General features: G+C 41.0%; 3 protein-coding genes across 6 annotated transcripts in view; 1 reads left to right on the top strand and 2 right to left on the bottom strand.

Annotated features, from left to right (window-relative positions):
* Nucleotides 1–2,347: 2,347 nt before the first annotated feature.
* On the bottom strand, nt 2,348–4,803 carry npc2.1 (NPC intracellular cholesterol transporter 2, tandem duplicate 1). Its single transcript, NM_001140590.1, is given in 5 exon segments — nt 2,348–3,287; nt 3,497–3,669; nt 3,755–3,862; nt 4,046–4,145; nt 4,757–4,803. Coding segments are annotated over 4 exon segments (453 nt in total). The 5' UTR covers nt 4,131–4,145; nt 4,757–4,803; the 3' UTR covers nt 2,348–3,200.
* A 69-nt stretch (nt 4,804–4,872) lies between these two features.
* Nucleotides 4,873–6,990, top strand: LOC106591720 (iron-sulfur cluster assembly 2 homolog, mitochondrial). The gene is made up of 4 exons (XM_014182946.2): nt 4,873–5,086; nt 5,652–5,826; nt 6,045–6,160; nt 6,373–6,990. Exons 1-4 carry the CDS (start codon nt 5,007–5,009, stop codon nt 6,545–6,547), a joined length of 546 nt encoding a protein of 181 aa, XP_014038421.1. The 5' UTR covers nt 4,873–5,006; the 3' UTR covers nt 6,548–6,990.
* Nucleotides 6,991–7,371: 381 nt separating this feature from the next.
* LOC106591625 (echinoderm microtubule-associated protein-like 5) overlaps nt 7,372–25,080 on the bottom strand; it is a 69,017-nt gene continuing 51,308 nt past the window's right edge. The window contains exons 17-44 of one of the 4 annotated variants that reach the window (XM_014182907.2): nt 23,654–23,754; nt 23,361–23,554; nt 22,968–23,079; nt 22,657–22,784; nt 21,755–21,896; nt 21,472–21,624; nt 20,735–20,866; nt 18,553–18,641; nt 18,000–18,176; nt 17,669–17,870; nt 17,365–17,491; nt 16,983–16,997; nt 16,480–16,488; nt 16,184–16,262; nt 15,691–15,820; nt 13,824–13,922; nt 13,364–13,384; nt 12,623–12,796; nt 12,284–12,492; nt 11,729–11,886; nt 11,426–11,540; nt 11,136–11,324; nt 10,796–10,968; nt 10,496–10,658; nt 10,265–10,368; nt 9,561–9,714; nt 8,913–9,013; nt 7,372–8,715 (exon numbers count right to left, since the gene is read on the bottom strand). In XM_014182907.2, the coding sequence (XP_014038382.1) occupies nt 8,679–8,715; nt 8,913–9,013; nt 9,561–9,714; nt 10,265–10,368; nt 10,496–10,658; nt 10,796–10,968; nt 11,136–11,324; nt 11,426–11,540; nt 11,729–11,886; nt 12,284–12,492; nt 12,623–12,796; nt 13,364–13,384; nt 13,824–13,922; nt 15,691–15,820; nt 16,184–16,262; nt 16,480–16,488; nt 16,983–16,997; nt 17,365–17,491; nt 17,669–17,870; nt 18,000–18,176; nt 18,553–18,641; nt 20,735–20,866; nt 21,472–21,624; nt 21,755–21,896; nt 22,657–22,784; nt 22,968–23,079; nt 23,361–23,554; nt 23,654–23,754 (3,487 nt within the window). In that variant the 3' untranslated portion in view covers nt 7,372–8,678. Of the gene's footprint in view, nt 8,716–8,912; nt 9,014–9,560; nt 9,715–10,264; nt 10,369–10,495; nt 10,659–10,795; nt 10,969–11,135; nt 11,325–11,425; nt 11,541–11,728; nt 11,887–12,283; nt 12,493–12,622; nt 12,797–13,363; nt 13,385–13,823; nt 13,923–15,690; nt 15,821–16,183; nt 16,263–16,479; nt 16,489–16,982; nt 16,998–17,364; nt 17,492–17,668; nt 17,871–17,999; nt 18,177–18,552; nt 18,642–20,734; nt 20,867–21,471; nt 21,625–21,754; nt 21,897–22,656; nt 22,785–22,967; nt 23,080–23,360; nt 23,555–23,653; nt 23,755–25,080 lie in introns of those variants that run through there. The other 3 variants (XM_045716166.1, XR_006769410.1, XR_006769411.1) reach the window with 3 other exon arrangements.

Here is a 25,080-nt window from a genome sequence, read left to right as displayed (position 1 = left end):
CTCTGACCTGAAAATCACTGACGTCATGATTCAACATTGTTTATTTCAGTGTTCCCAGTTGTCTTGAAAGCACCATAAATCCAGAGAATGCCACATTTTGATTACAAAGTTTGATGACAAAATTTGCCCACAAGGACCGTCGCGCCACCTTCCTGTTCAAGTGAGCACAGAATAACAAGGTGAGTCCAAAAATGTCTTGTATGCTGCTGTATAAATTATGTAATATGCCAGGGAAATATGTACATTGTAGCTAAGAAAGTAATAGTAAGGGTATGTTGTGTAGTAAGCTGTTAGTAGCCCATGTGCCTCACCCTAATAATTTGGTCCCTTTCCCCCTCATAACTTAGCCTACTGTTCTGACTTGTTGGTGCACAAGTAGCGTATAGCCTGTTTTAGGGAAATGTAATCATCGAATATTGTAAGCGCTTTCATTGTCTGCTTATATCCCCTTTTATTTATCCTATGGTTCTGACTTTGTGTACAGGGAGAATACTGTAAGAATGGCCAATTTTTTTAAATTCTGTTGCTGTACAGCAAAAGTGCTGAACAAATAGTTATATTGACTATGTCCATCCTATCTCGCTCATTAATGTCTTAATTGAAATTACGGATTGCCTCTTATCTGCTCGTCATTCGCTTACATGCTGATGACACCGCTTGCATCACGTGCGCTCGCGTTGCAAAATAAATGTACACATACATGTTATTCCATTGTTGCACCCACACTGCTTGTGCGCATCTGCGTAGTCAGACGCTAAAATAGAACTTGATTCTATTTGTGACACTTGACGCACTGCAAGTCCTGCCTCTCCCATCTCCTCATTGGTTTTTAGGAGCATATATGATTGAAAGATTAACTGAGGTCCACACTCCAGTCCAGTTGGTTGTGGTAATGCACCTTAAAGTTGGTTGCCAATCGTCATATAAAGTCTAAAGAAGAAGAAGCCTGGAGGAGAGATTACTAGAAACAAACTCAGTTTACCGTTTTATCTGTGGATTAATTGTCAGAGGACCTTGTGCATTTCAGGTAAAATAACAACCCAATATTTATATCCCAGGACAAATTAGCTAGCAATCCGTAATTTCAAGCTAACGAGCTAAATTGCCATAAATGTTTAATGCTTTTCGCCTGTCTCCAAATTAATATAATTGGTTCAGAGTTTGTTTTGATATTTCAACCTGCGTGTCCTGGTCACGTCTGGTGTGGGTGGACAAAATCAACTTGCGCTTGATGGCGCGTGCGGTCTGGTCAGCATGTTATGCCATAGTTTGTACTTCTCAATTTTCAGTAGAAACCACATTTGTTTAAGCAAGTCAGCCATATCAGCTATGCTTTTTTAAAAGGCAGTAAATGAGTCTGAATTAACTGTTTCGCTGCCAGACAAGGCTCCGCCAGGTGTAGCAGTGGTAGGGATTCACTCTATGATTCTGAAAAGAAAGCCCTGCTGTTAGGACAGCTTTATGTAGGCCCTAACAGTTTGTGGGCACCGTTTGTCACCGTTATAGTGCAACTAATGTATCGTTTAGTGTTGTGTAGTGGGTTTGCTGGCATGCATCTAAAAATGTTTTGGGGAGTTTGCTCCACCAAGACTGGCATGCTAAAATCGCCACTGATGTTAGCTAACCCTTCCCCTAATCATAACCCTTTTAGCTAACCATTCCCTTAACCTTAATCCTTTAACCTAACCTTAACACTAGCTAATGTTATCATTAGCCAACTAGCCACCTTTCGCAACAACAAATTGGAATACTTAACATTTTGTATGTATTTCAATTAACATGTTGTGTATGAAATGTATGCATTCACTACTGTAAGTCGCTCTGGATAAGAGCGTCTGCTAAATGACTAAAATGTAAATGTAAATGTAAATGAAATGGATGATGGACATCCACCAATTAATACATACCATACGAAATATAAAATGTAGTGTATCAGATTTACGTACAGGATAATCTGAAATGCGCTGAGATCAGGTTGGTTCCCCAGTCAAAATTTACATTTGGTGTATCATTTTACAGCAAGAAATGCTTAATTCAAAATGTGGAAAAAGTCAAAAGGGGTGTGAATACTTTCTGAAAGCACTGTATACACACACACACCCACTGCTGCTTCTGTGCTTTATTTTTTACTCTTATTATCTATCCTGATGCCTAGTCAGTTTACCCTGCCTTTATGTAAATATCTACCTCAAATATCTTGTACTCCCTGTATATAGCTTAATTATGGTGTATTTTATTCCTCGTGTTACTATTTAACTCTGCATCGCTGGGAAAGGCTTGTAAGCAGGCATTTCTACACCTGTTGTAGTCGGTGCATGTGACAAATAAAATGTTCAATGTTTCTTTTGAAAACATTTTTTAAAGGAATAGTTTCACAATATTAAAAATGAGAGTTCAGTTCAAGTATGATGAATCACAAATCACATTAAATAATCATCTTCAGAAATTACTTTGTCAAAGCAACAAAATAGCAAGAGCTTTACAATGATGGTGAAAACTTGGAGAAATGTTGGGTTTAAGTGGGTTAAAATCTTCCTAAAAGTCACAGATGGTACACAGAGGGACATGACAAATGCTGAATTGTCACTTTAGCAACTCTTTATTCATATTAAAAATCAGATTTATTGAATTTTCAATTTAGTTTATTTTAAAAAGGGCACTTCATTTATAACAGGCTTTCACAAATCAACATTGGTGCACAATTTCTACTTAAAATATATAAAGGGATGCAAAAGGTAGGCAGGTAGCCTAGTGGTTAGAGAGTTGGGCCAGTAACCAAAAGGTTGCTAGTTTGAATCCCTTAGCTGACAAGGTGAAAAAAACTCAGGAGGAGTTTGGATATGCAAAAAACACATTTCCAATTCACACATGCGTATAATACACACGTGTACATGTATGGAATTGGAAAAATATAAGCACCCACAGTTATTAGGTACTCATTTGGTGGAATGACCCACTTATGCAGTTATGAGTAAACAGTTGGCCACAACATTTCAAAATGCCTGTATGAGAAGTTAAGTTTTAAAACGACTGAAAAAGCTACAGTATACATTTAAAACCTACAGAATCAATACTTAAAATCAGAATTCTTAAATTATAGAATAATTCATGAAATGTGTATGTGGGTTATTCTCAGTTTAAGCAGTTCACATTAGAATCCCTTTTTTTAAATTCCCTTCAGCTGGTACTGCAGACAAATCTCAGCTTACGATCTGGACTGGGAACTTTATGCAGAACAAGTCTTTGCCAGTGTCATCTCTCAGCTCCCATTCAACAACCAGCTTGATCTAGAAATTAAGACAAATTGAGATTTTGTCCAGTATTGGGAGACATTGGATCAGTAATGCACACAAATGCTTCCCTTTTAAATCGACATCTTTGAGGCTATCTTTTTATACTTTAGGGTCACATTGAGGAAATGAAAAGAGGAACATCTTGTTTTCAGCATTCTCAAGAGCATTAAAATGGTGTGTTCAATTATTTCAGGCATACTTACAGAGGGGTACTCAGACTTCACTGGAAGCTGAGTCACATAGTGATAGCTCTGTGCCTTCTGAATGGGGCACTCAATCCCAGACTTGCAGCCGTCTTCAATGGGGATGGGGAATGGAATGGGAACGCCAGCGATCACACCGTGGACAATTGCTTTACTCGTCTGGCTCTCAACCGCTAAAAAAAAAAGAGGCACAGGAGGGATTAACAAAAATGGCACATTTACTTTCAATGAACAAACATCTGTTGATGATATACTTACCACTGTTGAATGTCACATTGACAGCATAGGCCTGTCCTTTATGGAGCTCACATGGTTGTTTAGGACAAGGTTGGATGTCAACAATCACCACCTTACCAACATCAGAGCCTGGAGAGAACAGAAGACAGATTCCATTGTCACTCATTCTAGTAATGAAACCAAGCCAAAGATTCACACATTATAAAATCTGTAATTTTGGTACACTACCCTTGTAACTAATAGGTTATACATCATCACCTGACAAGATGACCAATTTTTTATCAAAGCGCCAACACCTCAATCAAAACTTACCACAATCTACAAATTTCACAGGTTCTGCACAGGTGAGAGCAATAAGGGAGAACAGAACAATGATGGAAGCAGCGTGAAAATCCATAACTGCAATCTGGCCCTGAAAGATGTTAGAGAAAGATTCTTACAGCTGCGGTTTCAAAAACTTCAATGACTACAAGTTAGGAAAGCACAGAGACCAGAGCTATATATAGCCATACAGACTGTCTCAACAAGCAAATTCAGTGAGCAAAAGTATTCTCAGTTCATTCAATCATATGACTCGTGTGACTAGTACTAGATGTCTACTTAGCTAGCTAACTCCTCCCAGGAAAAACAGCCCGGATTAGTACATTGTGTAGTCCAGAGGGATATACTACAAAGCAGGATTAATGAGTTAACCAATTTACTTTGATAAACAACCAGAAATAACTATTCATTTTCTGGTATATTAAGAAAGCAACGTTTAGATATGCGTTTTTGGTTGTTGAGTCAATTAGAGCGTGCCCATTTTTATGCTCATCTTCCTAAAAAAGAAAGTTATTTCAGAATATTTTGGCAAAATTAGTTGGCTAAATCATTGATCTTGCTTTTTAGTGTTGTTGTGATGTCTACAGTAACAAATAAACATTCACTAGCTAACTACCTTTCCATCTTCGTATGGTGAATATACACCGATCTAATATTTAGTGATAAATATATATTAGGCGAACAAAACTTTTAGATACAGACCTCTCTTCTATGCTTCAGGTGCGAGCTCACAGACACTCCTTACTTCCTTGTCACGAGAAAATGACGTGTATTTACAGTGGCGGAATATTCAAGATCCGCTGACTGGCATGGAAAGTAACGAATCAGATGTTTTATATATTTCAAAAGTAGGCGATTCTTATGACGTTATAAGACACACGATTTTCCTAACCAATCGTTTTGCGTCTCTTGATCTGACACCGCAGTTTCCATTGGGGGCGGCTTTTGTAGAATGTTATGGAAGATGTTATTCGTACTACGACGAGGAGCAATGTTGAGTGCAACAAAGACAATGTCATGGACCCTTACTAGGTATACAATGGGTATTGGAATATAAAGTAATTGCTTAAGAAGGCATATAAACAACTTAATTGTATCGACAAGACCACTGTCTTCATATTGCAAAGAAGAACAGCGTAGCTAGCTAACGTTAACGATTAGCTTTACATTGGCTATCACTGTGGGGTCAAGCTTAGCTTACGTCAGCTAGTTGAATATAATTTTGATTTCTGTTTTTAATAAATTATGTCATATTATCTAATCAGACAAATTTGTTGGACTTAAGTCAACACTGTATGTATATTGCTCTAACGTTAGTTACAATTGGGTCTATTCAGCTGCCATGGATCGCTGAGCCTTTACATGACCCATTCCTTCTACCAAAGTAGTAGTAGCCAATAACGTTACCTGTCAGTGTGAAGTTAGGCCTTTATAAATCAATATTGTAGGCATAGAGTTGCATTACTTTGTTATTAGCTGGTTAACATTAACTAGTTGATTCGTTTTTATTTAAATGAAGAAATTGTAAGTGTGAAAGTGATGTGAATGCCTTGAGGCTCTTTGGTGTTGTGTTTTGACAAGGCTTTTTTTCTTTCAGGGCCTCATTTCCCCTTTTCACCAATGGGGTCCAACCAATATTGCTGAGATGTCCCCAAAGGTCTCAACCCCTCTACACAAGTCTCTCACGCTTGAGCAGCAAATCAGCCCAGGAGAAAACAGCAGAGTCCAGTCCAGTTGAAGAGAAAGTATACCTCAGTGCATCATGTGTTAAGGTTAGGGTAATTATTCACACACAAAATTATAATATTGTACTCTATAAACAGTATAATGTAACTTATTTAAATCCATCCCCATATGTGTGGGCTATAAAGCTCTAGTGTCTTTCTCTCAGCATTCACTTCCTCAACAGTGGTGGATGATCAAGGGATACTTGGATACTCCACATGTCAAGTACTGACCTAATTACCCTTTTCTCTGTCTGTGTCTTCAGAGGCTAAGAGAGATCATGGATAAGGGACAGTACCTGAGAATACAGGTGGAAGGGGGAGGCTGCTCTGGGTTCCAGTACAAGTTTATCATTGACAGTACCAGGAACGAGGAGGACAGGTAGTTGTCATTGATTAATCTGTCGCTCTGTTGTCATTCAAGAGTGAACTCATTATTGATGAACTGAATGAATGGCATGCAGCAGTAACACAATTATTTGTAGTAACACAATCATTGTTATCTGATCATATCTGTTTATCTCTTTGTCCTCGATCCCTTCCAACACCCTTTTTTTATCCATTCTAAACTCTTTCTCTCCCTCTCTCTCTCAGCGTGTTTGAGCAGGGAGGGGTAGGGGTCATTGTGGACGAAGACAGCCTGGAGTTTGTGAAAGGCTCTACACTGGACTATACTCAGGAGCTGATTCGCTCCTCCTTCCAGATGCTGAAAAACCCTCAGGCAGACCATGGCTGCTCCTGCGGAACCTCCTTCTCAGTCAAGTTATGAGACTGTGGGTCTGAGACTTGCAGCTTTCAACCCCTCCATCCCTCACTAAGTCATAATGTAGGCATTTTATTTGAAATTATATATTCAGAAACCGTGTGTTCACAGGTGCATAAGTTATTCCACAATTCACAGATGATCCTCATAACAACTCTGCAACTGACAACATTTAAAGAATGCTGTAGCCTATTTTTTGGGAAAGTATGCTTGGTTACAAATTTAACAAAGTGGATGAGAATCAGACGTGCTTGGATGTATTTACAAATTGATGCATTGGTTTTCAGCGTTCTGTTTCACTACGATATTAAAAACGATGTTATATTGATTATATATTTATACTGAATGAAGATTATGCTTTGGAGTAGTTTGAATGTAAAAGAGTGCATCCCATAAAGAATGTAGGTCATGTCTCTATGAATAAAAGTGTCAAAATGACAGCAAATGTATTTGTCTTGGAATCAAATTAATACAGTTCAAAATTTAGGTCATGATGTATTTACCAAGTAAATTGGGAGCTTTCTGATTACATCATAATGATGAAAGAGCAGCTACTGTGGGAAGTGTGGCCAGTCACAGATAGTTGGTACCTATCATAAGGCATTACCATTTCAAAATAGTTTTGGAACATCAAAATGTTAGTGAATGATTAGTGAATTTCTCATTCTTAATAGGTGTGTCCAGTGTAGACGGGCTATCATGTCAACATAGTTTGATTATCAAGCTCATTAAACACTCAAATTCACAGAGCTTAGATCGCTGGCTGTATGCAAATAGGATTGATATAGGTTGTTGACTGAGTTAGTACCCCATGAGTGATAAAGAACTTATGTTGTCAATCTTTTTTATTTTTTATTAAAATTTCATTTAAGAAACATTTCACAAAAAAATATACAAAACAATATCTTTACAAATTATATTTACATTGATGTAATGTAAATCAAAATATGCTGTAAACACATTTAATCAATTTAACAGAATTATCATAAAACGAGGGAAAACATTTTGCATGTTTCATATTTTCTATTTACCTAGTTACATTCCAGTTGAACAATATCATATCTGGTTACGAGAAACATAAACCTATATCCTTGTAAAAATAGCCACTCCCTTTTAAACGTATATCAATATGTATGCTCTTAATAATGTTACGCCATAGCAGCACACTGAAAAGTGATCAAAAGGAGAAATGCAACAGTGCATTGAAACATTTTCAGCTTTTTTCCTTTGTTTTTTTTTGAGGAATTTGGTTGGACAGGGAATCAGGGATTGTCTTTTGATAAGCCATGCATTCCCATTACACACATACACAAAACCTCAAACAAGTATACACACACATTGTATGTTACGGAGGGTTACTGCACAAGCTAAAATATCACTACATTTGAATCAATATGGTCACACACTGCTAGGGGTTTGAGGTTCAACCAGTGGACAACACGTTCACATACACAAACCATCAGGGTAACACAGTGACCAGGTCGGGTATACAGTGCATAGTATGCTTTGGCATGCTGACATCCAGAACATAACTGCGGATGTTACATTCATGAGGAAGGCCACAGGAGTTTAAATCATTTGTAAAAAATTATTAAGAAAACAAAAACTTGTATTAGTCAAAAGAAAAAACAATGGAATTATATAAAACAAACATCAAACCACTCCAAACCTCATCAGTCACTCAGAAGGAGATTAAGGCTAAATTAGTTCGCTACAAGTTTTAAAAATGGCATTTTCATCAGTCACACTAACTCCTGCCAACTGGCAAAACTGCCATTTAGAACATTGACACAAACACTCATACTAAAAATAATCACCATCAAAATCATGTGCAGATGATATGAAAGGAAGTTTTACAACTGTGATGTGATGTTTTGGAGGGATATTTTGCAACGGTAGTGGTATGACGTCTTCCACCTCGTGGACGAACAATCGGGGCTTATGCTGTAGTGTAGATGAGGCTCACGCTGATGCCCCGAGTGTTGAGGCAGTGAGTCATGTTTACTAGCTGTGTAGTTATCCCACAGCGGAGTGGAGCGGGTTCTTCTCTCTGAATAGGCATGCTGGGAAAAGCCCATGCAGACCCCTGGACTGGACACAGTGGTGGATGGATGATGTGTCACTCCAGGTGTGCCTCTCAGTGAGGGGCATGGACGCACCTCCAGACAAATAGGCTGCAGAGGACACAGAAAAGGGAGAGGAAAGACATTTATTAACAGTCAGCGGTGTAACACTAAGGCATTTCATACAATATTCAAATGTTTATTTAATTGTCAATTGCTACAATGAACTTAAAACACCACTAATGACAATGTTGTAAAATTGAGACAGTTTCAGAGGAATACTGTACTAATAGAAACTGGAGTTCTACCTTCTATCGTCCCCACCAGCACTAATGACGAAGCGATCCCCACTTGTGAAGCGAATATTAGTCAAGTGGGCTGAGTGGCCCAGAAAGCGTTTGTGTTTGGCCTGCAGAGAACAATAAGTGTGTTATTAAAATGAAAATGAATATGTAGGCTACCCCAAAATAACTGTAGCTGAGCATAATTTAGACAGATAATAGATGCATAGGTTAGGTGGAACTGTAGTTACAGTATATCATCATGGTCAATAACATACACACCAACATTACAGAGACACATGAATGGTACACATGAAACCACAAACATAAGCCTGAATCACATTAGTGAAAGTTCACCAATATAATAAATATCTCCATTCATGTCAATGCTGAATGCTACTATAAGTCAAAATGAATATGTAGGCTATTGTACAATATGATACAATTCGTGAGTCATATTTAACATGCTATAATCAATCCAACAAGTATTAGCAGTTATAAACAATTAACAGTATTTCATTTTTGTAAGTATTGTTAATAAATAGAGCTCACTATTCTATGGCAGCAATGTATGAATTTATAGTTATCTTGGATTGATGAGGTACAATTATCAAACAGAATTCAATATTCACACAGAGACACAGATCAGCATCATAGAACACAGATTATACTTACAAACTTTTCTGGACATGGAAAGTCAAACAGCTTTACCATTCCAAAGTCATCGCCTGTGACGATGTTCAGGCCAGAGTGGGAAACACAGGCACAGGTGACGTCTGCTTTGTCAGTGTTACGGGACCAGATCCCCACAACCTCATCCCCCAGGACACTTGCCAGACAGTGAGACATCACATGTTAGTTAGAAAGGAAGTAACTCCAATGATCATGTGGTGCTTTGACTTGGTGTAACCTAGGGGTTCCCCAATTTTTGTTGAGTTCAGGCAATAATTTTGTATGATCTTCTGTGTAGAAAAGAACATCATAATTGATTACGTTATTTCCCCCCAGTCTGATTTAGTGCCTGGTCAGCTTCACTCTGTTCTAATTAGTCCTGCGCGGCTTGTAGGCATTGAGAGGGACACATGCGTGTTCCTGAGAGTCATATCTTTCCGTGATGGGGTAATAATATTTTGTAGCTTAAACCGTTCAAAACATAGAGCTACATTTGTAGGAAGAAAAGAGAAACTGCTTTGTTTACTGACGTAACCCTGGTTCTAAGAACCAAGTGCGATTTTTAAAATGTAATTTCAGAGTTTCTCTTGTGACCCCATTTTCAAATCAGGCGACCCCACTAACCCCTGTGTCCCCAGTATTGATTTCATATGGCCCTGTCAGTAGTGAGATTACTATGGAGAACCCAACATAAAACACACACTCACCTTGTCCATGTGGCCCAGGTTATCCTGTCTATGACTGACTGCTCTGTGACATGCTTTCCAGATGGCACCTCGTACACCAGCCGCTTGTAAGCACCAGTCGATATCTGTTGGAGTAATAGTAAATAATAGTCAAATAATACAATAAAACATGATTATTGTGAGTCTTGATTTCATATTGGAGAGTTAATATGCATTTACACAATCATAGATACACAGATCTCGTGCCTCTACCTGAACATAGCAGCTGTCTGCAGAGAAGTCCATCTGCATGACAAAGCTGGGGATGTCCCTGCAGCAGTTAATGCGGTTGAGTTGTGGTCCAAGCGTCAGGTCGTAGAAGTCAACCGCACTCTCACTGGAGCCCACTGCCAAGTAGCGTGAATCTGGACTGAACCTGAGGAAGAAACAGGTTCAGTTCAAAATGTGTCCTCTGAGACTTATTACAACAAAGATAAGAACACTCAGTACACTCATGATGGATGAGTTTCCCCCATAAAAGGCTCTGGGTGATTTTGATAGGGATTCCCCCACCTGATATCTTGGATGGGAGAGCGGCGATCCCTCTTCTTGCCCCAGATCTTGAGTGAGGTGACCAGCAGGATAATGAACTCTCCATTCTTCATGCCAATGGCCACCATGTCCCCCTCGGGGCTGTAGGCCACCGTACGAGCTGGGTGTCCCAGGTTCACCTTGTTTAGCATCTTCTGTTACCCCAAAAAGATTCAACATAGAGAAAGTCAACACACAAGGTTCTTCTAGTGCCTCACATACAGCACATTAGCAGTAAGAAAGATTCCATCAAATTCAGTTAGCTCTTTATAAACTGAGACTAGCTGGCTGGCTAACAAGTCATAGTAAAGGGGCTCCTGACCTTCTCTGGGATGTCCCACAGCCTCACAGTGCCATCCTCTGCAGCAGAAAGGAACACGTCCCGTGTGGGATGGGTGCCAACACCCCAGATCGGACCATCCATGTGGCCGTTCACCAGGATGTTGCACGCTGCATTCTTTTCCCCCACCTCAATGATCTCAGCATTCCGGGTTCCTACCAGAATTTTACCCTAGAACAGCAACAAGGGAAATGTGGATGAGGAATACAAATATAGACTTGCATGGCTCGTTACCCTATTCTTTATACCCACTGGATGGTGGAATGTCCCACCTTTCCTCTGCATACGGAGCGCACACAGTCTATGATCTGTCCCGTCTCCAGGCGAAAGGCTCTGCAGCGCTTCAGCTCCTGGTCCCACAGCTTCAGAGCACCTCCTTCCTTTGACCTGTAGGGGTCACCAAACACAACACTGTTGCAGTATACTGAAATCTGAGTTTCCATTCAAGTTTCATACTCTCAGTCCTAAATATGTTTATGTAGAAAACTTTGATTAATTAATCCAAGTCGGTTCATTGATTTCACACGACAAACAGCAGTGGTAGCTGGTACAGTGAGGAGAGGAGCAATACTTACGGTCTTTCCTTGCCTCCCGTAACGATGAGGCCATCTCTTAGTGTGGTGTACATGGTGAATACAGGCCCTGTGTGGGCTTTAGCCACTACTCTCACTAGAATGTGCTCCTTCCACACACACACATCCCCACTAATGGTACCTGTAAATGTCAAGTTATTCTGAAACAAAAAAAACAAACCTGCACTAATCTAGTGACCTCAAAGAGCAGAGGAGCATAGCACAGACAATCAAGCAGTATAAGAATCAATTAAATTGCATCGTTAACCCTATTCAATAGGCTTTATACATATAATTACAACATGTATCATATCTGTACACTGTTGTCATACCATTGAAATTAAAGGTAGATTATATTTAAAAAAGTTTTCAACATTAATTCAAGTTAACATTCATAAGATAATACATAAAATAAAGTATAAGTACATCTTAACAATAAGTACAATGTCAAATACATTCTAAGTATACATGTTCCATAGGGAAACTGCAAATGTAGTAACTGGACTGTCCGATTGGGTATCATATGGCAATAACATAGAGAGTGGGGAATGGACTTACAGCTCCAAATGCTACAGAGAGCATGGTCTGCATGCGGGCGTCCTCTATGGAACTCATCACACCCTTCTTGCACAGCAGAGCCCGGCCCGCGAGTGTCCAGAACCTCACATGTTTTATCCCAACAGAAACAAACTGGGTGTCCGAGTCCGGACGGAACTCTGCCACAAAGATCCGTTGAGTGTGTCCCGACCGGCTGGCCACTTTGGCACCTTGAAAATAATGGTGCATTGATAGGTCCCCTACAGAGCTTCTATCTCCCTGTACTCATTGCAGCTGGGCACTAACAGGTGCACCGTGATAAGGTGAATAGCCTGTAATGAGTTGGTGTGAGGTGTTTACCTTCTTGCCACCTCCAGATGGTGATGGTGTGTTCTGGGTCCAGACCCACAGAGAGCAGCAGCTTCCCAGTGGCACTGAAGCTGACCGAGCAGACGCCCCGGGAGTGGAAACAGCGCAGCACAGACAGCGTCTGCTTGTTCATGGCATCCCACACGTGGATGGAGGGCGACGTGGCTGAGGGAGGGAACAACAGCAGTGTAGATTCAAGCTTCATGTATGCTGGATGAAAAGAGGCCAGAAACTTTAGGTCCCAACTAAATCCACAAATGATGAAATTCAATGACTGTGACTTCTTTTAAATATGAGGTTTTTACATTTGCCGGACCATACGACATGTTATAATGGATACTGAATATCAATGGTACATCCATATAAAAAAACTTGTCTTGAATAGAGTACCAATGTAAGTGTGGGTCAAACAAGAGCTACAGGGCTACAAGCAACTGAAGCAATCAAGCAAGTTTGTGTGAGGTGCACACCTGCCCTTCCCATCTAACCCACTAGGTCACAGTCTATCAATATAACACACTGTGGATGTAGTAGAAGGTACCTGGAAAGCTGTCAATCAATATTATCTATGAAGAAGAGAAAGCTATTCTCAATCTACCATAAGAAAAACATAATCAAGGAACGTTTCAAAATGTTATATTTCTTTCCACTAGTGCACCGAAACACTCTGTCAGAACAACATCCTCTGCTGTCTGGGACAAACCAAAACTATTGAAATGGCGAAGTTCTTACCTGACATATCACCAGTATCACCTGTATGGAACAAATGTAAAGATGAATTAAATAATAGGAAGATCAATGGCACAAGTAAAACTCTAAAACACTATTTTCCGCAGTCCAAGTGTTAATAAGAATATTGTCAGAATACTGTATTGTAGTAGTTTTCCTCATAAAGAGCTAACATGTGCATGGGAACTGTACAAGGACCTCCCACATGCAGCTTTCGATTCTCTCTTTAGAGACTGTTTACATAGCACGTGTTTTTGGTAGGTTTCTGTGGTTTGCAAGGCACACAGCAAGCATGCATGATAATTACTCTTTTATTCAACTGTGTGGAGTTTGCGATTATGCAGGTAAGTTGCATCAGAGCACAGATAAGGGGTGTGGGGGGGGGGTACAGTAATTCCCCAGTAGAATACACAGTTACAGCACATAGGGAAGAAAACATGAGGTCAACCTCTCACAAACATACCTACTTGGCCAGTTGCTACCACGTTGGGGAATTTGGGGTGTTGATTGATAGTCAGGCACAGAATGTCATCACTATGTTCTATATAGAAGCTTTGGCAGGCTGCAAGAAAACACATACACAACACAGGCACGCGCAACCACGTGCACACGCCATGCGCACACACACACAAATATGTAAATTGACATCCCTCGTAAGAACAGTAAAGGACAATCAACATATTTAGGATTTCAAAGAACAGCATTAAGGCTCATTCAACAATACTGTAAAACCCTCTTCAGATGAACACAACTCGGCTCATCCCTTCTGTCATGACGTTGCCCTCTTTGGGTACAGCGAGCACAGTTGACACCCCTCCCTCTGCACCAGCCCTTTTCTATGCACCATCCCCCGACCTCTATACTCCTGACTCCAGGCTCTGTAAGAAGAGGTCGTAAATTCCTATGAGGAGATTCTCTCCTCATGGCCACAGTATAGAGACAGTGAGTTTTCATAGACCACACAAAGGAATTCTTCTACCTCACAGAACTTGACAACCGAACAATATTCAGGTTCTGGAGAAGGTATAAAAGATCAGTGAAGAATCCAGCTATGAACTGGTCCGTTTGGTACAATTTTGTGAAACTCATGAGAGACAATACGGCCACATTACCATAATCATGTTTATAGAAGAGTCTCAGGTATGAGACTTACATCGAAATGGTTGTATAAAATGAATGAATAAGGATGGAACTGTTTGTGAAATTGTGTAATGTGATTTTGGACTGTTTAATGAAGAAGGAAACTCCAATTCCCTTTGGAGTCTTAACTAAATCAGAGGACCGCCCATGAGCACAGTTATGGTCTGGCGTCATGGGACAGGCCCTTTTCTGCTCTTCCGAATAAAACCCCCACCTAGGTTTTCTATCACCAGACCGAGCTTACCTCAATTACGAGATGGCTAAAGGTTGGAGACCAGCTTACCTTGATAACGAGAGGGCCAAGGTTTGAGAGAAGACCATGCATTTCTCTTGATGAACTTTTAACCATACCACGTGGTTAAACTCTTAGACTATCGATACCGACAGAATAAGAACAAGTCTTTGATATTAATTACTAGTCTGCAGCTCGGAATTCGGAATCATTTAACGCGAAGACCGACAACCGCCGAAACAACTGTCCTATAACGACATTAATGAATGTCACTCTGAACTACCCATTCTAACCACGACAGAGAGAGAGAGAGAGAGGGCGGACAGACTCTCCAACAGAAACAAACTTTTCAACAGAGATCCCGACGACACACTGAGCGTAAATATATATATTGATTGCAATTGTTCCCGAATGAATGAGTGTTCATGTGCAAAGGATTAGTATTTCAATTGTTATAATTATCAACTCTGTAGTGCCTTCTCAGCTGACCCACACTCCCCTTTTGTCTAACAAGCCGCCATGCCGGTTTAGCCCACTAGGGCACATTCCTCTGATTTCCTTGTAACCATATCTACTGTTTGTTATGCATTTCTGTGAATTACTTAGTTAGTAAATAAATGATTTTAAGACAATTGATGTATGGATGACTCATAGTGAAGACTGGGTTCGTGCAGATAACCAACAATTTACGACGTTTGGAATGAGACTGACGTGAGGTAAATAAGTCATTAATTCGAAGACTAATTGATCAGATATTAAAATATCTGAAAGTTATATTAGGAAAATTATAACTTTGTAATCTGAATATTTTCCTTGGCGCCCCGACTTCCTAGTTAATTACAGTTACATGATTAATCAGGTTAATCGCGTAATAATAATTACAGAGTTATTTGATAAATATGTCTTCAGTTTTAATGATGCCAAAGACACAACACTTCTCTACTCCAACCCCTCCCACCTGTGGTTAAGTTGAGGACGATGCCGACAGAAGCTGTGTGGTAGATGATATCCGTCCCCTCATTCAGGTAGTGAACGTTGTTGCGGCAGTCATTGCCCCGGTAACCAAAAACCAGATCCAGCACCAGGTCCTGCGTAAAAGTAATGAAAGGGTCAGGATCAAAATCATCTCTATGACAACTGAGGGAGATGAGACCAATTTATTTTTGAAGGTACAGCAGGGACATCAGGAGCATGTGCTTCCTCAAGATGTGATTATGGTTAAATTAGGGTCCCTGAAGAGGATGTCTGGAGTGGACAAAGCAGAACACAGTTCTTGACTCTAAATTATTGCATTACCAAAACAATGACCAACCCATTTGCTGCATGACAAATACTAATGCAAAAATTTAATTTGATGAGATATGTGGGTTAATATAGGTTGCATCGATAGCTAACATCCATAAAATATTATTTGGATGGGTGTGTTTGTCCTAAGGTAACACCAGTCTCACCTCAATGGGCCGCTTCTTCTTGCCCACATTGTTGGTCTGCAGCTTCTCAGGCTGTGGCAGCGCCCTGCTAACAGGAGGTCTGAAACAGACAGCTAGAATAATAGGAGCTACTGTGTACGACCCCATCGACCCCTCAATCTTTCTCAAGTCAAAGATCCAAAATACAAGTCAAGACTTTTATGAATCATGTACTTGGAGAAGACGTTTCTTGAGCTATAAGTGCTCAATAAGTGAAATGTGGGTCTGAAATATTCAATCAGAAGAACTTAATATGGAACATAGGGGATGTGTCTTACCTTGACCCTCTTCCATGGCAGCAATAAAAAGGAAAAATGAAACATTAGAACAGGGGTTCTGACAGCACAGCGTTCACAGCTGCCCCACCGACACAGAAGCATAGCACAACACTGACAAGGCAGCCACTGAGGACATAAAATACACCCCATTCAGCACCACGGAGTATCTATAACAAACAGCACCTTTAGCATCTCCATGATAGTCACTAACCGGCACCCACAGATGCTGCATGGGTTGTCAAACCATAGTGTGAAGCAGACATACTTACTTTTATAAACTCTTACACACAGTTCACCAAACAGAAAAACATTTCCAAAACCCAAGTAAAGACGTTCTGTACGGCTTATTTGGACCATAGTTTCTGTAAAATACCCTATATTAACATGCTTTATCAATTGAGATTTGAGATATTTGATATTGAGATATCTCAGGGTTTATATTGTGCCTAGCAAGAGGTACATTTCCCTAAAGTAATGTGGATATCTTGTGTAAAGTCTCTTACCTGATTACCCCCTGCCTTCAAGTAGAATGAAAGAGGAGAGCAGGACAGACAGAGACAGGGGGACAGCCATTGAAGAGAGAAGAAGAGAGAGGTGAGGTTATCCTCTAAGGGACAGTATGAATTCACGTAAAGGCAAAAAAAGAAACGTGATTGAGGAAATCTGGATTTACACAAATTGGGTTGGTGGACCCTTTGGTGTCACTTTGACATATTATGAGATTCCAATTGGATTTGCTTTCACTACACCTTGTTTCAGTTTAAACTGATTGTCTTAAATATTTTGTGTCCATCATGTGCCCAATAAAGAAAGCCTCAAATGAAAAATACATGAAAAATAGATTTGAACACTTGGGTGTCTCTCCAGAGCCCTGTGTTCTGTTACCTCTCATCCACAGATGGCTCCTTCAGCTGCAAGTGGGGTTTGACTCCAGTCATGGGTCGCACGTTGGTGGATAAGGCCTTGATGGTGTAGTTCATCTCATTCTCCCTCGTCACATCACTGTCATAACCTGGCCAATGACAGAAAAGATTAAGATACTAGATCAGAACACATGCTGCCTTTTGCACCATCTATGAGAGGCTAAACATAATAAATATTAGAGGGAGGATATCTATATCAGTAGAAATGGACTATATGATGACTTCAGACGGAGACCCAGGTTTGGTTTGGGGTGTGTATTTCTCACCCCCATCATCCTCGCTCTCGATGTCCGACTCCTCACTGTCACAATGTCTGGCTTCCCGGTGCCCCTCGGCCTCGTGGGTCCAGATCATGAGGCATGTGTCACCCCCACCAACCGTCACCAGGAGACCATCGTCATGCGTCCACCGCACGTTAGTCACATGGGTGCTATGGGCCACATAACGCTTGAACTTTGCATACTTTCCCTGTGGGCAGAAGTAACATTAAGTTAAAATAACATTGTTTTAACATTAGCATTAACATAACAGTGTAAACGTAATACATTCTAGTAAGGGCAATGAGAAGACATAAATACATCATTATAAGTGTCTTACCTTGACAGGATACCTGAATAGCTTGACGTATCCCAGATCATCCCCCGTTGCTAGCACATTTCTGTTGTTGCTAAGGCAGGCAGTGGTCACCTCGGTAATCTCACTGACCACAGGCCAGATCCCCTCACAGGACGTCCCGAGAACACAGGTCCATGTGCTCCAGTCTATCTTTTCTACCTGAAGGAGAGGATCAGGAGAGAGGAGAGGAAGGGTGGGAGGAGGGTGGTGAGGTGGACAACAGTGGTTCCTATGAGATTTGACACAGCACCAGCCTGACAGCATCTATGATATCTAACCCCTATCTCTTTAATGACCCCCCCCGCCTCAAAAGATGTCTGAACGTCACACAGTATAAGAGGCCTTAAAAACACTATCCCATTTCCACTGCCAGAATTAGAATGATGCTGGAGAAAAATGGGCTGTGTTAATGCTTGAGTGCCCTTACCACGCTGTCCTGTAACATCTCGGGGGAAAAAGTAGGCCAGCCCCACTATAGCCACGACAACGCCATGGGCCATGGCAGGCAGCAGTGTATGTGATGTGCTGTGCTTACCTCTGTAGCAGGAATGGTCTGCTTCTTTCCCCGTGGAGCTTCGAAAAATAACTGTTCTTTAGCACCAGTGTTCACTTGCAGTAGTTTTCCTGTGAATGTGAGAACACAGTTAAGACTGAATCTGATATCAAATTAAACCCTTTTGTGGTTTATAGTAGGGTCGTTCCACAAAATGAGTGCCTTTTGCGTCCCTTTGATATTTTAAGTAGAAATTGTGTACAAATATAACATTTTAAAAGCCTGTTATATTAAATTAATTGCACTCATGAAAAATTCAATCAATCACATTTTTTATATGAATAAAGGCTTGCTAAAGTGCCACAATTATGCATTTTGACTTGTCCCTCTGTCATCCCTGTGTCACTTCTAGGAAGATTTCAACCCACTTAATCCAAAAACGTCTCCAAGTTTTCACCATCATTGTAAAGCCCTCGTTATTTTGTTTTCTTAAAATTATGATTAATTTCATGTTATTAGGAATTCATTTACATCTGTCTCTCATTTTAAGATCAACCCTTTTACTTGAACTGAACTCTCATTTTAATATGGTGAAACTATTCATTTAAAAAAATGTTTTTCAAAAGAAACATTTCCGGACTATTAAGCACACCTGAATATAAGCCTCACCCACTGAATTTTTTTTATTTTTATTTTGAACATAAATAAGCCGCAGGTGCCTACCGGTACATTGAAACAAATGAACTTTACACAGGCTTTAACGAAACACGGCTTGTAACAAAAATAAATAGGCTTTAACGAAACACGGCTTGTAACAAAAATAAATACGCTTTAACGAAACACGGCTTGTAACAAAAAATAAAAAATTAGCAGTAAACTTTAGTTGTCTTTTTGCACTGAGTCAATTCCTCACGCTGCTGTTTCCAACGTCTTATCGACTCATTAAGACCAAGCTCCCATGCAGCAGCTCTATTTCCTTTTCCAACAGCCAGATCAATCGCCTTCAACTTGAAAGCTGCATCATATGCATTTCTCCGTGTCTTTGCCATGATGAGGGTGACAAAATGACTACCGTAATCAGAATGATGGGAAGTTTGAGAGCGCTCGATTTAATCTAAACAGTAAACTAAAAAGTTGTTTGACCTTAACCCGTTTGGCAATTTCATTGGTCTAATGAAAGCTTCATGCCGCCAAAAAACTGAGCACATCACAGAATGTGTTTTTTTTGGGAAAAAAAATTTGAAAGCGGGAAAAATCCATATATTAGCCGCGTCATTGTTTAAGCCGCGAGGTTCAAAGCCTGGGAAAAAAGTAGCGGCTTATAGTCCAGAATTTACGGTAATAGTCAAATCATAATGTAAAAGCAGGTGAACTGGTCCTATTCTTTTTGACCATTATCTAGCCACTGGGCACAGACTTCAGTTCAACATCTAGTTTTGATTTACATTTGGTTGAGTTGTCAACTAACTTGAATTCAACATGAGATCAACAAAAAATGTAATGTCACCATGTCATTGGATTAAGGTTAAAAGTAGGGTAAAAAAAATAAATGAAATGTCCTTAAGGCTTTTCCCAAATCCAATCAGTTTTCCACGTAGATTCAATGTCATTTTGCCCACTGGGTGGTGTTTTGTGCTAGAAAACTTAGCGGATCGAGCGTTGCACTTCAACTCTGTTACCCATAGATAGAAAGGCTAGAAATATTTTAGCAATTACATTTTTGGGGTGAAGCTTGCATTCAATTGCCGCTCCCTGTTGCACACAAAAAGCTTCCATTCCCCCTCTCAAGAGGGGATTTATATCTGATTTAAGATTAAATCATCAACCCTCTTACGGTCAACCCCATTACTTTATTTGGCACTTGATAGACACTTATATAGTCATTTTTTTATTTAACCTCTTCAGATGGTAAAACTAGATTTTTATGAGGTTGAACATGTGCTCTTTATGACAGAAAGTTCAAATGAGGTGAAATCAAACGTTTTTACACTTCTCAAAAGGCACTGAATTGGTGGAACAACCCAGTAGCATTATCATTCAGTTATCATACTTGGAATAACAAAAATTACTATTCCTTTACCTAGAGGTTTAAAATGGATTCCCACACATTGTGAATGAGCCAACAATAAGAATAGCCTGAAATACAATGGCATTGGTCCAGGTCAACTGTCAACTGCAAAGGTCACTGCCACAATCAGTGTAGTTGTTAGACCAACATGTTTACCTCTCTTGTCCCAGTCCAGATGGGTGATGTAGTTGAGGGACCCCTTACACACCCCCACCCTCTTGCTGCTCATCACATTATAGATGTCCACAAAGCTGTCACCCGACGCCACCGCCAGGTACTTCCCTGCACCTGTGTAAACACAGCAGCCATCTTTCAAAAGGGTTGTTACAAGTCTGTCAGGCCTTCTGGTCAGCAGCCAAGATAACAACACAAATAAAATAAACTCTGACAACAAACAGTACTCCATATCTACAGTATGTATACGGTCGTCACAATTCTTTCGAATAATAAAACTACTATCTGCCAACACATTGAACAGTGTATAAGAGTGCAGACGTCTATATTGTATAGAGAAGCAATTAGAAGCACTATCAGTGATGTGTTGGGAAACTGGATCCTTTGCATTGTAGATTAAGGTTAACTGGCCATGAGATAGAGAGTTTAGTTTCTAGCTCTCACTTTATCCTCCCCCACGACTCTCTTCCCACTCAGACAGACTGTGTCTCTCCCTGCCTGGCCTTGTTACATACATCAATGTATTTGGGTCAAGCCTGCAGCAATACCTCTTCTCCTCACAGCAGGGGGAAAATATGAATACCTGGCCATATCTCATATATTTTTTCTCTTTCTTTTTAAGACAAAGTCATTTTTTACACTTTGTCTTTCTTTCTGCAGGAAAGAATATGTGGAGGGAATTTGTAGGGATGAGGGAGGGATGGAGGGCAACGTCTGACCTGGTGAGAAGCGTATGTCTGAGATGATGTCCTTGCGGTGGTGGAAAGACACTAGGTCCTCCAGGGTGTCTGCGTTGACGATGAGGAAGCTTCCGTCGTTCAGGCCCACCGCCAGGGCCTTGCCCTCAGGGGAGAAGCAGCAACAACGCCCCCCTATGGAGGAGGTCAGTTAGTATCTCAGAGAGCAATGCACCTAATGACTATAAGAATGCACCACAGAAAGGAAAAAAGGAAGTGAATGAATGTAGCATAGACCTTTCTATTTGAGGGTTGAGTGACTCACCTTTCTTGAGCTTGCGTACAGCCAGCATACAGTGGCTGGGGGACAGGTCCCATATGCGCAGGGTTTTGTCATCGCTGACAGTGGCACAGAGAGGGAGATGGGGATGAGTGGCCAGACCACATACCTCACCCTCCATGTGACCCTGTGGACCCATCAAATAGACAATACCATTCACTCAGTGCAGCTCAATTCAATCTAATCAAGGTACGACAGAGAGGGGTTAGGAACCACATTTTATATCTTCAAGCATAACATATTTGATACACTTAGTAAAATAAATACATGGACTACATGCCTAGCATTTTGCGAACAGGCATCCACATATTTGTTCTGAGAATTCTTAAGTGCACAATGAAAATCAATGGAGAAGCCTCTCAGAGCTCATTCCATATGTTTCTGTTGCTCGGCTTCACCCATAAGAAATTGCTCATTTGCTCAAGATCATTTCACAAGAAAATCAATAACATTAGCTCTGGATTTCCTATGGGTCAAATGAGGCCTGGGGAGATAGTAGAAGCACTTGTCTTTGCAAAATGAATTGACAAATTAAAAAGACTGCAGGGCTCATTCATCAGTATTATAAACAGTTTCTGCAACGTTATTCCAGGTACTGTACAGTATTACACCGTTCTACAATGGTTTCCAAAGTGAAGAGACAGTTCCCCTACTGCCAATCTCTCAGTACAACCTTCAACCCAAAATAATGTACCCCCAGCTGACCCCTTCATTACTGACACCTCATTGGCTCCCACCTAACCAAGCTACAAAAACCAGGCTGCCACATCCCCGCCGTCCTGAGTTAAGCACAGCTGGTGCCTGTCGTGTGTGCTGTTCATTGTGACATTTGTGACAGACTGTTGACTTTATAATTACACTGTATGTAACTCTGTGTAACCGCTCACCTGGACCAGCAAGGTGATGGGTCCACTCTTATCCACCTCCAGAATCTCTCCGTTCTTTGTCCCCACCAGTATATAACCATGACCAAGTGATATGGCACGTATAGAAGGGTTGTCCTCCAACAGCAACCCTATAGAGTGAATTATAGGATAAGGACTTTAATTTAACCAGGGGCAGAGGAAGCAATCTTCATTAAAGCTAAATGGATTGAGTGTTTAAATGGATTTCCACTGAATGATTCCTTTGGCGTTGGAACTATGAGCCCAGTATGTAATGTGATTGGCTTTACAGCAGTGGTAGGGTGACCTTTTACCTTTGGAGCCTGGAGCGAGGACTGCTCTCTTGATGGCGTACGTCTTGAGGCATCTCTCAAAGGTGTCATCCCACAGAGCCACTATGCCGTCCTTCCCTCCTGTCACAAATCCCTACAGAGTGGGACATAAACGAGAGAACAGGAGATAGATTAGAATATCTCTTCTTTAATCACTCACACAGCATCATTGTATAAAACTGACATCTGAAATAATACAATCCTACTCTATTCACTGACAATACTACACCATCAGAATAGTAATGGCACAAACAGAGAGCAAAACAGCGAGAGGGGAAGAAAGAAAGAGAGACACAGAGACAGAGAGAGAGGTGTCATCTCTATTTGACATTTCAAATGGCCAACGTGTTAACCCCTTCCTTTCCCTTCCAGTACCTTCTCCAGGGCGTGCATACTGAAGACTGGGCCATCATGGGCTTTGACTGTCTTTACCAGGAACATGTCTCTCCAGATACAGATGTCTCCTGTGCACGTCCCAGAGAACACCATCTCCTCTGTCCAGCCATACACAGCACACATCATTGTCTCGGTCTTCCCCATATTGCCCTTACGCCCGATCAGACCACCACCTGAAAGAGAGGTTGTGTCATTAACTCACATGACAACACATCACATCATTCTTTGAGACATTGCTGAGTCAACTCTTGTTTAACTTTGGGGTCTCTTACCTGCTTTATGCCAGAACTTCATATGCTTTACCCCTGCTGTGATGAGCTTGTCTGAACAGTATGGATTCATTTTTATGACAAAAATCTTATCCTTGCTTCCCCTAAAAAATGATTGCAAACATTGCATTAATTCCATTGCACAAAGATACATGGATCTGAAATAGAAGTGGAATAAACTTAGAAGAGTTAGTGTACAGGGAATCATATTACACCCAATGCGCCTGCAGTTTGGCTGCCTCCCTCCCATGTGAACAATAAGGATCAGTGGCCTTTCCTGTCTGATCCAATGGAGCGTAGTGCGCACTGGGCTGGGTCCCTAATCACTGGCCTTTGTGCTGCTGCATCACTACATGGCACTCACTGAGGCCAGAGCTGTACTGATACCTACTTCATCTCTCTATCCCTTTCAAGCTTTCTCACTCTCCTTCTCTCACTTCCATCCCTCTCCCCCCCTCTCCCACTATTTTCCCTCCCCGTCTCCCATCGTTTTCCTCCCCCGCTCATCTTTCTTCCTCCCCCGTTCATCTCCATCTTTCTCTCCTGCCCCCTCTACTCTATCTCTCTGCCTCACCATGCTCCTCTCCCAGCTGAGGACTAGGCAGTGCAGTGCACAAGGCAGGCTCTGTCAGGCCCCATTTCCCTCTGCCCGCCTCACTGCACTGTCCACCAGGGCCTGCAAAGGAGATTAGTGCAGCTCCAAGCTGTCTCTGAGCTGCCACGGGAGCACAGTACACAACAGCTACAGCACACAGGCAGGAGATGAGCAAGCCTCCACTGCTCTAACTAGCTTGATGGAATTCCAAAGGACTATTTTACCGCTATGAATATTAAGTGCAAAGCCATAGAGAAATAAGACCAGCATTGGGAGAAATCGGAGTGTCCATATAGATGCTAGACAACCATATTTGAATTCCTGGATATTTGATATTTGCTAGTTTGAATTGCCATTCGATTTTACATCATTTTATTTTTTTAAATGGTCACTTTTAATTTGAGATTATACTCACAGTGAATGTAGCCTAAACCCAGGTTGAGATGGATGGACCAGAGTTCTGCACCAGACATACACTTTAATCATTCAGCTGTGAGTTGGCAGGGCCAAGTGTTCTCTATTAAGAAAGGAACAGCTTTAAGAGTCTGCAGGGTGGTTCCCCTCCCTCCTCTCTTCACGAGAACCCAGGACAGTGCAACTATATCAATGTTGCTCTCATATATAAATGTCCACATTTAAAGTGGAGGTGCTCAAGCTGTCTAGGGAATTAAAGGGAAGGTTTAGATCAGGAGCAATGAAGTACTTCTTGTTATTCTCTTGGCTCCAGAGCTTGTACAATGGCCAAGGGATGGTTGTGATGCTGGACATTGCATGACTGAACATGTATCTTTGGGAATCAGTGTGGGGGTGGATAACTGATTTATCCTGCAGGAAC

This window comes from Salmo salar, chromosome ssa01 (genome assembly GCF_905237065.1).
Source record: "Salmo salar chromosome ssa01, Ssal_v3.1, whole genome shotgun sequence".
Lineage (NCBI taxonomy): Eukaryota > Metazoa > Chordata > Actinopteri > Salmoniformes > Salmonidae > Salmo > Salmo salar.
This window is presented reverse-complemented; position numbering and strand designations above follow the sequence as displayed.

Bases quoted from the DNA above. Each gene is read 5' to 3' on its own strand.
- LOC106591720 (XM_014182946.2), top strand. From the start codon at position 5,007: ATGTTATGGAAGATGTTATTCGTACTACGACGAGGAGCAATGTTGAGT. The intron at 5,827-6,044 runs GTTAGGGTAATT...CTGTGTCTTCAG, and splicing joins TCAGTGCATCATGTGTTAAG to AGGCTAAGAGAGATCATGGA. The intron at 6,161-6,372 runs GTAGTTGTCATT...TCTCTCTCTCAG, and splicing joins ACCAGGAACGAGGAGGACAG to CGTGTTTGAGCAGGGAGGGG.